At 32.7% G+C, this 15,997-nt stretch overlaps 1 protein-coding gene across 2 annotated transcripts; it reads right to left on the reverse strand.

Moving 5' to 3' along the window:
- Positions 1-1,008: 1,008 nt before the first annotated feature.
- On the reverse strand, positions 1,009-15,268 carry LOC130897393 (post-GPI attachment to proteins factor 2-like). Of its 2 annotated transcripts, none has more exons than XM_057806225.1 (3): positions 14,685-15,268; positions 14,424-14,624; positions 1,009-3,006 (listed from the first exon to the last, which is right to left on the reverse strand). In XM_057806225.1, exons 1-3 carry the CDS (start codon positions 15,109-15,111, stop codon positions 2,873-2,875), a joined length of 762 nt encoding a protein of 253 aa, XP_057662208.1. In that variant the 5' UTR covers positions 15,112-15,268; the 3' UTR covers positions 1,009-2,872. The 2 variants fall into 2 exon arrangements, with proteins under 2 accessions (XP_057662208.1, XP_057662209.1); XM_057806226.1 differs by lacking the exon at positions 1,009-3,006 and adding an exon at positions 6,771-6,897.
- Positions 15,269-15,997: the final 729 nt, after the last annotated feature.

Raw genomic sequence — 15,997 nt, forward strand, 5'->3', positions numbered from 1 at the left:
ATTGCGTCAATAACTCGAATACATAATCATGCTTATCACCAACAATGTAAATGAAATAATACTGTGCCGTGTCGGGCACAGGTTATGCTATTTCGGTATTAGAGTGGGCCAAAAAACGAATATATCGTTCAAGGTGATGAAAAAGAAGCTCTGGTAAAGTTTAAGTTCTTAATATCAATATTTAGAGGTACCGCATTGTGATTTTTGATTTCCCATTTAAATTACATGGGATTTTTTTGGACTTTAATGTATTTCAACGAATTATTGTGTAGTAAAAAGAAATAGATATTATTGTAGGAAATTAAAGGGCCTACAAAAAAAGTCTGAAATAATTCAACTCGGTTAAAAATTATTCGCAGTTAAAGTTCAACCTTAAATAATATATGACAACTTTAACTTTATAGTTTCCTACAAAAAAATTTCCCAAATTTATTGAGAAAAACTTATGTTATAAAGCACGATTCGAATGAAATTGTTAAAAACTGATTTCAAAGTAGTCGGAAGAACTGCAAAGATTTTTGATGCGATTATGTCTATTATTTAATTATTTGTGATTTGAAATCAGTTACATTGAAATCAGCTTTCATTCGAATCGTGTTACATAACGTAAGCTTTTTTCAAAAAATTTGGGAATTAAAAATTAGAAAGATGAAGAAAAATATGTTGTTTTACGTTTTTAAGACATTTTTTTGTAGAAAACTATAAGATTTTGTGAAAGTCATCATTTATTATTTTGGGTTGAACTTTAACTGCGAATTTAGCGAGCCGAAGGCGAGGCTGACAAAAATCAGTCCTTGACGTATTCTAATTCACTATCACTAAAATCGTCTAAATTCATTTTTGTAAACTTAATTCTATATTTCAGGGTATAATATATACTAAATGTCTTGTGAAGCGAACTGTCATCGAGAGTAAACACTTCGATATCAAATCGTTGCTACGATACCAGGAGCAAAAGAAAGTTCTTCTCGGAAGAGAATAGGCCATTTATGTCCCGCATACCAGGGACGAAATGCGAGCTTTTCATCCTGGAGAGAGAAAAAATTATTTTTTTAGGCTGTTTAATTTCCTACTATTTCTTTTTACTATACAAAAATCCGTGGAAATACATTAAAATTCGAAAAAAAAAAATAATTCCCTTGTATTTAAATGTGAAATCAAAAAATAGGATACGGCACCTCTAAATATTGATACTAAGAGCTGAAACTGTACCAGATTTTTTTTTCATCATCTTGAACGATATTTACGTAGTAACTAAATTTTTTTTGTCTCGCCCCAATAGGTATAATAAAATACTATAACAATAAAACACATGTATACCTTCAATTTATTAAAAGCTGGCTTAGAGTGTCAAATAAAATCATGTGTTATAATTTGGACTGGAGCTCCACCTTAAATTAATGCAGCGTCAAATATAACAACGTCAAGCCAAAAAGCTGTTGCTTTAATACCCGATTTAAAAACCTAATTGATGTTTAGTTTTGACTTTGCATTAATTTAAGTTGACGTATCAGTCAAAATTGTACCACGTGATCTCGTTTTATGCTCTAAGAGTCGAGCGTCAACATGAAATTGCATCTAAACACCTTTTTGCATAGGTCTAGTTACACTATTTTTGAAACAATTTCTTGAAATAGTCTTATAATAAAATATAAGATAACAACACATCTAAATAACTTTAAATAACTAAATCTGCAATTAAAATATTTGAACATGGTTCTCCAAGAGGTTGTATTTATACAGGGTGTTTCTATATTCGACCGACAACGCTCTACCACTGAGAGATCTCAATAAATAATTCATTTTGATACAGGAATACGAACCCTTACGGGGCCTAGTTGCTGAGATATAGAGCGTTCAAAATTTTAAATCAAAATTTGCCATAAATCAAGAACGCTTTCAAATTTTTTTTTTAAATTTGGTGACCAATATGCTCCTTAATAAAGTAATATTTTGACACGAACAAACTTTGGAAAAATTTACCCAGTGGCGCGCTGTCAGGGTTCGTTGTCACATTTTACCTATTTTACCCTATTTTTTACACCACTGGAGCAAATTATTTTTTTAATTTTGTCTTAAATTGCCTAATTATTTTTAGTTAAAAAACTAATAACCTTTTATGAAGCTAAAATGAACGGTGTTGTAGAAATTTGCCTCTAAGCAAAAGTCTGCAAACACGTAATTAATTTACAAATTAATTAATTTCGAATAATGATTAAGTAGTTTAAAACAAATAAAAATTATTCATAATTTTAATTTTTCCAAAGTTTGTTTATGTCAAAATATTACTTTATTAAAGAGCATATTGGTAACCAAATTTAAATAAGTACTTGATTTATGGCAAATTTTTTATTTTGATTTAAAATTTTGAACACCCTATATCTCAGATTGAGATATCTTTGTTGTAGAGCGTTGTCGGTCGAATATAGAAACACCCTGTATTTAGTTTTAAAAAAAAAACGTAAACAAAGCAACCCCCTTATTTTTTATGTATTATCACCACTAGAAATTAACGGACCACTTTACATATCTAAATTATTATTATATCAATGTTATTGAAACGTTTGGACTGAAACAATTTCTTCACTTCGTTTCAATCCTTAATTACTAATCCATTTATAAAGAATTGTCTTTTAAATTATTATAAATGTAAATATTTTATTATTTCGGAAGTGGAATTATAATAATATAATGTATTTAAATTTAAAAACAAAATATCAATTATTTTTCATTTCTGTTAATTCTGTTAACAGATCTTATATTTACTGTAGCAATTTTGAGTATATATAAATACTAAATTAATACTGTAACCATCAAAAACAATGAAATAATAAATTAATATAAATTAAATAACTAGCTAAATCACTAAATATTATCTTTCTGTAAGAGCAAGGCCGTGTTTGTAGATAACAATATCTTTATTTCCGAAGTCATAGTATGCTGTCAAATGGAATGCCATATTGGAAAGTACCACTACATATTCACTTAACGCAAATAGCGTGTAAACTGAAAAAATGAAAAAGTTTAATTATTTTAATGCACAGGTTCCACTAATTGAAAAATTATTCACTCCAGGAGCCGGTAACACTGAAAATTCCGTCATAGAGAAATAAAAAAAATTTTAGTAAATTTTATTAGTTTTAGAAAAAAATCACGCAAACTACTTTTTTGCTGGAAGGGTCTGGCATAGCTATTTGAAGTGTGTGGTGAGAGCTAAAATTTCTTCATCATGCCGTAAACTTTTCATTTTATTTTATTTATTTTTATGTAATTTTAAAGCATATCTTGGTATGCGCACTCAAAAACTGCCGAAAAAATCCCGCATACCATCTTGAAGTGCATGAACTACATTAGCATATGGGTGATTCCATTATAACTGTGATATTCAATGTCCTGTATTGTTTTTTGTACTAGTCATTAATTAATAATCAATTAATAAAAATTTTCTGTTAATTGAATAATTCTTAAGATATTTAAACATTATTTTTATACAATATAACTTGCCACTTAAAGAAAACTTATACTACATCACTTGAATGTCAGTACCGTGTCATGTCCATTCCTAGAATTTACCGATAAATTATTAATTTTTTTTGTCGTAACAAATGATTTAAACTAATTACCTTATAAATTCTAATGTTTATGATCAAACTGAGGAAAATTGATGCACTTGTTGTTTAATATCTTAAGTTACCATGTCAGTACCGTGTCATGTCCATTCCTAGAATTTACCGATAAATTATTAATTTTTTTTGTCGTAACAAATGATTTAAACTAATTACCTTATAAATTCTAATGTTTATGATCAAACTGAGGAAAATTGATGCACTTGTTGTTTAATATCTTAAGTTACCATGTCAGTACCGTGGATAAATGAGTCAGTACCGTGGAACTCAAAATCCGACATTTGTGTCTTGCTCGTGATACTTTGAAGTTGTAGTAAATTCCTCTTAGAGTTTTATTTTTACAGTAAAATAGATGAATAATATGCATAAAAAAGTTAGAAAAGTTAAATTTTAAAATCTTGAAATTTTGAATACAAAAAATCACAGTTAGAACGGAATCACCCATATACTCTAGGGTGACCAAATCATTTTCAGAAAAAACCGAGACTCCGCCTATAATGTCACATATATCTAGGAAAAATAACAAGAATTGCCTCGTAATTATGAATATTATTTAATAAAAATAAAAACAAAAAATGTTGGGTTTTCTTAACAATCACTGCCAATAGATGGAGTGGCTCTATCTCTATCTTGAAGGAAAGGGTATTTCGTACTGCTTCCGGCCTTCCTAATCATTTCCTTTTCTTTCAAAACATAATTGTAGAACTCTACCCAGTCCATTTTATAGTTGGTAGAGAATTTGTAAGATTGACTCAAGGGACCCACTTCCATCCTGTTTCTTTCATCACTACATTGTATAGTAATGAAAGAAAAAATTATTTCTACGTTTGCGTTGTGGGCTGGAATTGCAAACAGATATTGTGCAATTTTTACAATCTCGAAGTATTGGTGAGGACTGTCACAATATTTAAAAAAACTCACCCATTTCTCATGACATTGCAATGGGGATTCCTTTTCGTGATTCCACTTTTCAAGGTTTTCTCCGGTGAAATTTTTTAGTATTCCAAACTGATCAAATAGAATGGAATCGTCAATTTCAAGTTGCTTCTCTTTCAAATAAGCAACTGTATTTTCAAGACTTTCCCAGACTTTTTTCAATAACATCCAATCGAAAACTAGCAATGGTGAAAATGAAATACTCCACTTGATTAAATATTCCATACAGGTGCCATAAAACTTGTCAACTTCCTCCTTAAAACTTTGTTCAACTGATTGTGATACTTCTGCTTTTTTAAAACTGATTTAACATTAAAAGAGATGAAATTCTCCTCTTTTCTCCTGGTAACAGTTTCAAGAACATTTTTCAGAACTTCCACAATCTCTATTACACTTTTCGTGCTCCCTTCAATTTTCTTTATTACATGTTGGAACGTGCTAAGTTGGCTATGAATAAACCATAAATGAGCTTCACTGATAGGGATTGCTAAAAAATTGAACCAATATGTTTGGGGCTTTTTTTTTCATTTAGGAAAAATTCTTTTAGGGGTTGATGACTCGTTCAACTGCTGGAAATAGAGATAACCAGCGAGTTCTCGAGTGACACATTATTGTCATATATGCAGTTCCTACGTACTCACAAAACTCCTTAAGCCTTTCGGTTCTAACGGTGTATATAGAAAAGTACGAGAATATTTTGACAATTATAGTTTCAATATCACAGCTCATAGTATCAGCAGCTGTCTGCACGCAACAGGGCAGCCGATTCCCTCAATATTTTGTTGCAATGCTGCCTTTAATTTAGTAAATAAGTTACTTTTGCCTTTTCTTTCTAGACCACCGAAATTGGTGTTTGTATTGTCTCCACAAAATGCGACACATTTTTTTCAAGAGCCAACATTTCCATAGTACTTAAACAAAATGCTGAAATTCCATCAGATGTCTCATTCGTTAGGGAACTCACCCTCAACAGTTTGGACTGAATTCCTTCAGTAATATAGAAAAACTGAACAACGAATGGAAATATTTTTGCAGCTTTATGATTGCTGGCATCAGTGGAAATTCCGTAAAAAGCAGACTTTTTGATACTATCAAGACTTTCCTTTAAACTCTAGGAAGCGATAGCTCCATTTAAGCTGTTACTTTAATTCTTGTCAAACTAAACTTTTTTGCAATAGACGAATCATCAAACATGACGCTTATTGGTGCAATCACTAGATCTGAAACTTTGGTGATGTTTTACGCGTGTGGTAGGCTAATGTAAGTCGAACTTTGGTGTCTTCACTTGACTGTGGTACAACAAAATAATTTTGTAACGTCTTACTGCTGCTCGAAGCACTAAATCTGTTAATATTTTTTTTTTGACTTGATGTGATCAACTACGTCCGAACGCCCACCTTGACTAATACTAATAAAAGAGTTTCACACAGAACACTCTGCTTCATAATCGAAACGACCTCTCTTAATAAAGTTCCACTCCTTAGAATAATTGTCACTGACTTTGCACGCACGTTTTGGCATTGCTATGAATCACTATTAATAAACAAGAAAAACCGGTATTCTTTTACCTAACACTTGACTGCACTGGCATAACCTCAACCACTGTTGAACAACGTTGTCAGTCGTACATATTATTTTGGCTGTAACAGCTATAACAGTGATCGGTGGCGCGACAAGCGGACCATTCGCTAAATACTAGGTTAGTAGGCGTTGTTAGTTCATATAATTGCCAACAGGTGTAGTGATTGTAGCACCACAGCATCAACTGCAGATGTGAGTCAAAAGTAACCAAGCCAAATTTTTGGAAAACATTTATAATTTTTGAAAACTTATTTCAAAACTGAAATCCGGGACTTTTGTGCGTCCCGCTATAATTTTTCGGGACACCTTATCTTTTTATGAATAACCGAGACAATCCCGGTATTCCGGGACGCTTGGTCACCCTAATCTACTCCAAAATGTATGATGTTCAATAAATTTATTTTGGAGGAAATGCTTTTTATGGAATATGTCTTTTTCCCTGCTTAGATTTAAAGGAATATGAGGATTAATATGATAATTGTTATTTTAAATATTTGAAATAATAAAATAATATTGAAATAATTGACAGTTTATTCTGAAACTTAGTATATTTATTGATAATCATCGAAATCAATTTCATCTATATCACAACGGTTTTCATTTTCTGATTCTTCACTTTCTTCTTCATTTAATTGGCCACTAAGAATTTCTTCAACTTTTGAACGTGCAGTTGGGCCTTTATATCACAATGGTTCCAACTTATTTTCTTAATTCACATTGCAAAATTTTTTGTGCCATAGGAGGAGGAATATTGCTAGAATTGAAATTTATAAGACGTTTGTAAAATTCTTCTTTGGCACTGTGCTTGCAAAAAATTCAAGAATAATTTAAATCTTGCACTATCAACATTATTTTTGTCTATATTATACATTTCGTTGGTAAATCTTTGCATAAGATCTGTTTCCTCTTCGTCATTGATATCTTCCGGATCCGTCAAATGTTCAGACATATTTTGGTATTCTTCATTCTGTATTAAAATGTTGAATGGTTTGATTTTTCCTTTGCGAACAAAAGCTGATGCATAATCAGAACCTATGAAGGCATGGAAGCCCGGAAAAGCTCGATAAAGTGATGGACCTAATTCTCGTACAAGATCTGTACAACTTATATAATTTCTTTACCTAATTTATTTGTTGTCCATATTTCTTTGTTTTCGAATTTGTGAATATTTCAGAGACAAATGATTAACACGTGGAAGAAAATGGTCGTATCAGCCTCTTCGTGATAACATGTATAATAAAGTGATAAAAATAATATGAGTCGAAAATATTCAAAAATATAAAGATGCAACACTTCTATCCAAAATAGAAAACGAAATGACGAAAATTTGACGTTTGAAGGTGAAGCAGACTGAAGGGACAGAATAGCTTGTACCTTCTAAAATGCCCAACAACTTTACCTGAACAAGAGAAAAGTAATAAATGTATACATAGAAACTATGGAGACTATATACTCTATTCTCCATGATAGAAACTATTGCAACTATTCCAGCTCTTGCGATTCACCTCTAAAACTGTACTCTGTACTAAACTATATTATGTATGTAAAAAAACTCCAAAATAAATGTATTGAACATCGTACATTTTGGAGCAGATGCTAATATAGTTTACGCATTTCAAGTTGGTATGCGGGATTTTTCCGGTAGTTTTTGACCGCGCATACCTTTTTTAAAATTACATGAAAATAAATAGAATTAAAAAAAAGTTTCCGACATGATGGAGAAATTTTAGCCCTATCACACACTTCAAATAGGTATGCCAAACCCTTCCGACAAAAAAAGTGGTTTGCATGATTTTTTTCTAAAAGCCCTTAAAATTTACTGTCAAATACGGTGACGGTAAGACATTTTTTCATTTTTTCAATAATTTTTTTATTTACATTGTTTCGGCATACCGAGCTTAATTTATTGACGAGACTTTCAGTGCTACTGGCTCCCCACCTAATTGGTTAATACAATAGTTCTATGTCATATATCTTTTATTAAAAATAGGATAGATAGAAAATTATAAAAATGTTTTGCCATTTTCACCGTCATATTTATTTGATCACATCAAATCGAAGAAAAAAAAGAAGATTGTAGGTTAGACCGTAGATAACCAGACGTGAGCCATTGGGGATTCAAAGCCATCTATTGAAAGAACTAAAAAGTGTAGATACAAAACATTACGAATACTATTTAAGAATGAATGAGAAGACTTTGTGTATTGTGGCGTCAAATTTATTTCAAGATCAACCGTGATCGACGCAAAAGATCTAAAGATCATAGCCGGAGTTTACTGGCATCAAACAGAAACAGTCAAAATCGAAGGGTCCACATCAGAAGAGATAGCAATAAAAAGAGGTTTGCGAAAAGGATGTGATTTGTCTCCTCTACTGAATACAACTGCAGGCATAAAGATCAATGGAAACATTATAAACAATCTTCGTTACGCAGATGATACCGTTGCCAGTAGCCTACCAAAGCTTCAATCTTTTATGGACGTTATCGTAGAATATAGTGAGCAATTTGGCCTTTATATGAATACGTCCAAGACCACACTATTGGTATTCTCAAAAATACAAAGAACCGCCACTCTAAGACTCCATGGAGAGATCATTGAGCAAGTGTCATCTCTAAGATAAGTAAGCACGCTCGTCAACTAGCAATGCGACCCAAAACTCGAAATCAGATCAAGAATTGAGCAAGCGCGAAAAACTCTGAGCAAACCGCAATTTCGGCCTGGAGCTCCGAACCAGAATGTTTGGCTGTTACATATTTCCTGTTCTTCTGTACGGATGCGGCCACAGAGAAGAAAATTGATGCGTTCGAAATGTACGCCTACAGGCGAATGCTGCGGATATCTTGGACGGAACATAAGACAAACACAGAGGTCCTACAGCAAATGAGTAAATATAAAGAACTTCTCACGAAAATCAAGGAGAGAAACTTGCAGTACCTAGGACATAATGAGAGGCGAGCGATATGAGATTCTCCGCCTGATAATAAAAGGGAAGATTGAAGGAAAACGGTCGGTCGGCCGTAGACAAAATTCATGACTCAAGCTTCTAGACCTTCTATAATCAGGAAGTTTGAAATATACAATGAATTATACCAGGGACCTAACTTCTATTTCATAATTAAAATTAACGCTTAATTTCAATCAAATTAATCTTAATTGAAAAATATTTATATAATAATTTGAGTAAAAAACTAGTATATTTCAGGTTCTGTTGTAGAAAAAACAGAGATTTATGATCGTCTATTTTCATAGCACCTATTTTCTCCTCTAGCTTCAATAACACCTTGACAGTATATGGAAATGTTTCCAATATACTTTCCGATTTCATATTGGTGACAAATACATCAACTTGTACTAGAAGCTATGAAGAAAATATAGGGCAGTTTTTACGATACCTAACAAAAAGTTCAACTCTTAATATCATATTCCAGATAAGACTATCCAAAACGAACTAAATAGAAATCAACACACATACACGACAAACATAAGGCTGACAAGTCCAAAGGATATGAAGAAATCACATCACATATTAACATTAAAAAGGTTGAAATTACTCATCAAAAAGGGGATCATGATGCTAACACGATCTTAAGACTGCAGAACTGGCCAAAAATATTTAAGAAATTTGAAATAATTCTTATTCCAAAACCAGGAAAAGATATAACCAATGCATAGACCGTATAGGCCGATAAGCTTGTTACCCACCATTTCGAAACATTTTGAGAAATTACTGCAACGAATTGATCCCAATCTGGATAAAATTTCACAACATGGATTTTTTGGCTTGGTTTTTGGCAAAAATGTTTGACCTCAAAAAAGTGATCCAGATATACGCAACAAATTAAAAGAAAAAATATGTCCACCGAAATTCTAAAAATCAAAAAATTGGGGTATCGACCCACCATCAAGTACCTGTATTTATAAGGATTAAGAGGTAAGCAGGTATCCGACCGTGAAAAATTGGACTGCAAGCTTCAAAAGAGGTAAATTTTCCATTGAAGACGATAACCGATCGGGAATGCCAGTTTCTGTGTCATTCCCCGAAAATATCGATGCGGTTCATGACATGATTTTATCAGACCGTCAAATTGGGCTTAAACGGATATTTGAAGCACTAAATATTTCATATGAACGCGTTCATCATATAGTTCACGTCAATTTGGACATGAGAGAAATTACTCCAAAATGGATCCCCAAATATTTGAATATTGACCAAAAGCGTGCAAGGGTAGAAGCATTACGTTCGATCTGTGCTCGGTTTGAAAACGATGTAGACTTCTTAAACCGAATTGTTACTATTATTGAGACTTGGGCACATTTCTACGATACAGAAACAAAGCAACAATCGATGGAATGGCGACACTCTGATTCTCCAAGACCTAAGAAGTTTCGTGTCCAAAAATCTGATGGAAAAGTTCTTGCTTCGGTTTTTTGGGATTGCCATGGTGTAATCATGATTGATTTTTTGGATAAGGGTAGAACAATAACTGGGATTACTATTCGACATTACTGACCACTCTACGGAAAAAATTTAAGATAAAAGACGCGGAAATCTATCCAAAGGTGTTTTGTTTTTGCAGGACAACGCCCCTGCACACAAATTTCATGTTGCCGTGTAAAAAGTTCGTGATTTAGGGTTTGAATTACTAGAACACCCCCTTTATTCATCAGATTTGGCTCCGTCCGACTATCATCTCTTTCCTCAACTGAAAAAAAGTTTGGGTGGTAATAAAAGCTGTGGAGGTCTGGTTTGCAGAGCAAGAAACATTTTTTTGAAAGGTCTAGAGACGTTGCAGGTTCGCTGTAATAAATGTATCCAGTTAAGAGAAGAATATGTTGTGTAATAAAATATTTTGACATTGAAATTTTGTTTAGTTCTATAGCAGGCTAAGAACTTTTCAATATATCCTCGTAGGTCAGGCATTTGATAAGATTTAGCACGAAGGCTTGCTATTAAAAATCAAACGGTTTTTTCCTACTCCCTTGTTCAACTTACTTAGACTCTTTAGAACGAAAATAATATACTAAACGTCATAATTTAAAACCATTAAATCTAGAGTTCCACGAGGCAGCAGAGTTCTAGTGCCAATACCCTAGTCTCTAATTACACCAAGACGACACATTAGTGACCACACTGTTATTCTCCCGACCCACAAAGATTCTATAGTAAAATACGCAAATATACAAGAACATATATTCGAAGTAGAAGAATGGCTCAAAAGGTGGAGAATAAATATTAACGAAAGCAAATCGCAACACATAATTTTTACACTAAGAAAAGAAAAATATCCTTCGAAATACATTAACAACGTTTCAGAAGTTTCACAATCATTTTAAATATCTATGAATGTACCTAGGAGCCAAATTAAACTGTAGAGAACACATTAAAAAAAACGCAAACAAATAGACCTTAAAATGAGAGAATTTTAGTGATTGCTCGACAAAAAGCAAGACAAAACCGTCATCATTACAATCTGGACTTACGACATAGAACTGTGCGCACCAGAGGGGAGAGGTTAATAACTTACTTTCAGGAGAAATTTTGGGGAAGCATCAAAGCTTTGGTACAGTTTGAGCGAAGTACCCAAAATTTAAAGAAGACAACTCCGCACATGCTTATAGAAAGTTCTGATCACAGTTTTACATTTTCTCTTTTTTCTTTCTTGAAAGCTCTTGGGGGAGATAAAACTACGCCTGACTATAGGGCTATTCCAGCAAATCGAGTATATCTGTTATACAAAGGGTACAATTCTACGAGCAATTGTCGATGCTCCCTGGTATGTTTCAAACCAGATGATACCAGAAGACCTTCTAATTGCAACAGTACAAGAAACAAAACAACAAAGAAGCCAAATGTACTATCAAAGGCTGGAATCACAAGTTAGTCCCTTTACTCCAACTACCGAAGACTAAAGAGAAACTAGCCAACAGACCTAAATTGTGGTATGGAGATCTTCTTACAGTAGAAGACCTCTAAGTTAACAAAATAACCTATAGATTCTGATTGTTATTGAATTGAACATTAAAAAAATGTTGGTAAAAGGCATTCCATATTTCAATAAATTTAAGAAATAGTTCACGTAAATTTTAATAACATTCATAAGTGACTGGGAAGTAAAAGGAAGGACTTATAGTTCTAATATGTCAACAACCTACCAGTGAGGATTAAAGAAACCTCTTTCAATGATCACCAAGACAATATGGTCCTCCATATTATAGAAACCCCACATCATTGTTGTTTGATTATCATATGCATGCCTAGATTGTAGTTAGTATTCTGAAAACTTCCCTATATACTGGGATACATTAATAATTGATAGACATGAATATCAGAAAACATTATCTTTAATACGACTACTGCAGGTCTCCCCAATCCAAATAATTTCTAACAAACAATGTACTGGAGTTAATGGAGGTCCAGACAAGCTCTTTAGGTCTTCTACTTATTATGTATCAGTGTTTATTTCTTTTTAATAGAACACACAAAATCTTGGTGAATTGAACGAGATGTAACAAATATTTTTTTAGTGCTTTAAGCCTGAAATTTTATTTCGTATTCGCATTAATTACACACCCACAGCCTTAACCTAATTTTTTTTATTTCTACCTATCCCTTGGAATCCAAAGCTTTATCATCTGAAGGTTGTGATACTTGTATTTGTAAGAAACCTTCTCAAATCAATGTACACTATACAAAAGTAAGTTCATGATTTTAACAATTGTTAGTGTTCATTTCATTTTAGTTACAAAACAAAGTCCCAAACTTGGACAAAATGTTTTAAAATGACCCATTTTGGCAAATAGAGAATTTTAGCGCAGTAGCTAAAAGTATTGATAAGCCCTTATCAACTTTAAAAAAATGTTCAGTCTGAAATATTGAGTAGCAACAAACAAAAACCTGAAGTTCGTTTACGTAAATAACAATTTCTTTGTCAACTTTGCTGGGGATTGCAGCAAAGTTTAAGAGTAAGTATATAAAAACGGTCTCTTCCTTTCAAAATCCATATGTATAAACTGTTTTTGTTCATATTGGCACAATTTTAAAATAGTATTAAATATCTAGTTTGATATTTGATCGTCAGCACAAACTTCCTTGTTTTTGCACTTAATTTCAATTAATGGAGTTGTGGAAATAATATGATCAAACTTCAGCATACAGTTTTTCCAGTGGCATTAATCATGAGTTTCTACTGCAGTTTAAAAAATTATTGAGATTGTTATCTATGAAGTTCTTGAAAATATCAAGAATTTTTAATAATGTGGTAATCAAATTTATGCAACTGCAATTTCCCTACAAATATATTCATATTTCAAATTATAAAATGATATTCTAAATTTTCCTTATATGCTACAAAAATAAAAATTACATAATTTGCAAAGTTGATCATAAGTATGTTCTGATTCAAATTATATTATATGGGAGTTCTTTTTGTAAAAAGTAAGCACAAGAGGATAAACCTTATGAGACTGGACTAGTTAGAGTGTTCTGTAGGTTGTAGTGTTTGGAAAAAACATGCCTTGGCAGCTGATTTCACAGGCTTGCACTTTCCCAAAGAAAGGAGTCCTGATAAATTGACGTTATGGGCGTCTGCAGACAAATTCGATGTTCATAAGCCTTATCTGCCTTGCAAATACTGGTCTAGGTGGGATCATATTGGACTCTATGCTGTCTAAGTTTCTGGCCAACTGGGTCCCCTATAAATCAAATTGCTCTCTTCTGTATTGAGTTAAGCAACCCCATGGTATGCTTGGGAGCCGAGCTCCAAATATGCAAGCAGTACTCCAAAGATATATGAATCTGGGCCTTGTAGAGGATTAGAAGTTGTGGAGTATATAGCTTCTTGGTCTTAAAGAGGGTTCCAAGTTTTTGTGATTCTGACTCGATTGACCACTTGACTATGCCAGGACATATTACTCTTAACCTCAATATCCAACAAGCAAATTTGCTGTGATGGTGGTATTTTATATCCAAATAGGAACAAATCCTGAGCTGAAGTACCAGCTCTCTCTGTAAATCAGCAGCCTGTGCCTTTGCTGCATTCAACTCAATCAGATTCCTTTCGCACTACTCCAGAATGTTTTCAAGATCGTTATCTATGGTGGTGATCTGTTGCTGGCTACAGATTTGGGTATTAGCCGAGTATTGGGATAGGAAATTTAAAACGACGACACCTATGTGCTACCATCGGCGAAGCTATATATCAGAGATATATAAGACTGTCAGATTTTAGATGCTGTAACCCTATAAATAATCCTAATAAATAAAATTTTTAATACTTACCATAAGGTTCACAAAATGAGTTATGCCTCATGAAAAAATACACTGCTGCGATGAGACATATTGAATTGGTTATTAAACACCTCTTTTTCCATTTTAAACTGAGCGGATACTGTTTTTTGAAACAACTTTGTAAAAGGCAGGTTAGTGCCATATATACCTCAGAACCAATAATAAACATGATGAAGGCATTTTTATGCACGACTAAAATACATAACAACACGTTCTGTTATAACTATAAATGAATAACTTGAGAGTACTTACCATAATTCTGTGAAGAAACAAAGAAAGATAGTACAACAAGAGCCACATTTTCAAATATATTTAAAAAAAATGCTATTCTCGCTATCCAAAAATACTGTGAATGTAGCACGCTGAAATGAAGATGTAAATATTGGAATGCAATAAAGAATCTAGGAATGGCTTGCAAAGTGACTGCTCCTTGCCATATTTCACGTTGAGGGGAAAAACTTCCTATTGCTGCAGATATTGAAGGAAGGAGATTATACACCTCGCAATGTGTATATGTTGCACTCTCAAAATTAAAAATGACGGAATAAAATATACAAAATATAAGTGCTAATAATGGGAAAGATACTACAATGAAACTAAATTTTTCAAACGGTATCCGTAAGTACGATGAATATTCATATTCACTGTATAACAGACCATAATGTGGTTGTTTAGACATATTTTTCCTTAAAATATCTATAAAAACTTTTAGCCTATAAATTCATCCTTTAATATCAAATTCGGTTTGTTCTTTGTATATATGTTTTGATTTGGATTGTCAAGTCAGCCAGCTGTAAACCACTAGTGTGAAGTTATCTGCATTTGTAGACGTGATAGATACCGCCACCCTTCAAAAAATGAATAGAAAATAATTTGCACATGAGCAGTAAAAGAGAGTTAATTGTCAAAATTATATATTTTATCTATGATCAAAAACTTATTATTACAATCAAAAAGTTATTGAATGGATTCGCTACTGAAATAAAATATTTATACTATAATTGAAAAGCATAGATATAACAATTTAGTGCAAGTTGTCAGATCCAATTTAATTCCATTGTAGCTACTCTCTCGTTTAATATTATTTTTATTTCATGTGCCATAATCAACCAAATACATCTTAACCTCATTATAACTTTCCAAATCTTCCTACATCTTATACTATATATTATTATATACTATATCCAATACTATAGATTATATAGATATTTTAGGTACCTTTAGTCTCTGGGAGCTAAATGTGGCGAATAGGGTCCAAGAAATGGCAATTCAAACTTTAATTTATTAATTTTGGCCATTGCAATAACAGATATGTAAGCTGGTGCATTATCTTTTTAGCAGTTTTGCTTAATTTCTTGGTTCAACATTCCAATAAGTTTACATAATACTCGTCGTTGATAGTTTTGCCTGTTCTCCCTTTTCAGCCCATTGTTTTGATTGTTCTTTTGTTTCGGGTGTGAGATGATGGATCCAAGTTTCATCCATGGTAATGAAACGGCGCAAGAATCCGACTTTATTTCTGTGAAACATTGCGAAACAATCGATGGAAACATCTTCACGACGCT

Source organism: Diorhabda carinulata, chromosome 8, assembly GCF_026250575.1.
Source record: "Diorhabda carinulata isolate Delta chromosome 8, icDioCari1.1, whole genome shotgun sequence".
In the NCBI taxonomy this organism is placed as follows: domain Eukaryota; kingdom Metazoa; phylum Arthropoda; class Insecta; order Coleoptera; family Chrysomelidae; genus Diorhabda; species Diorhabda carinulata.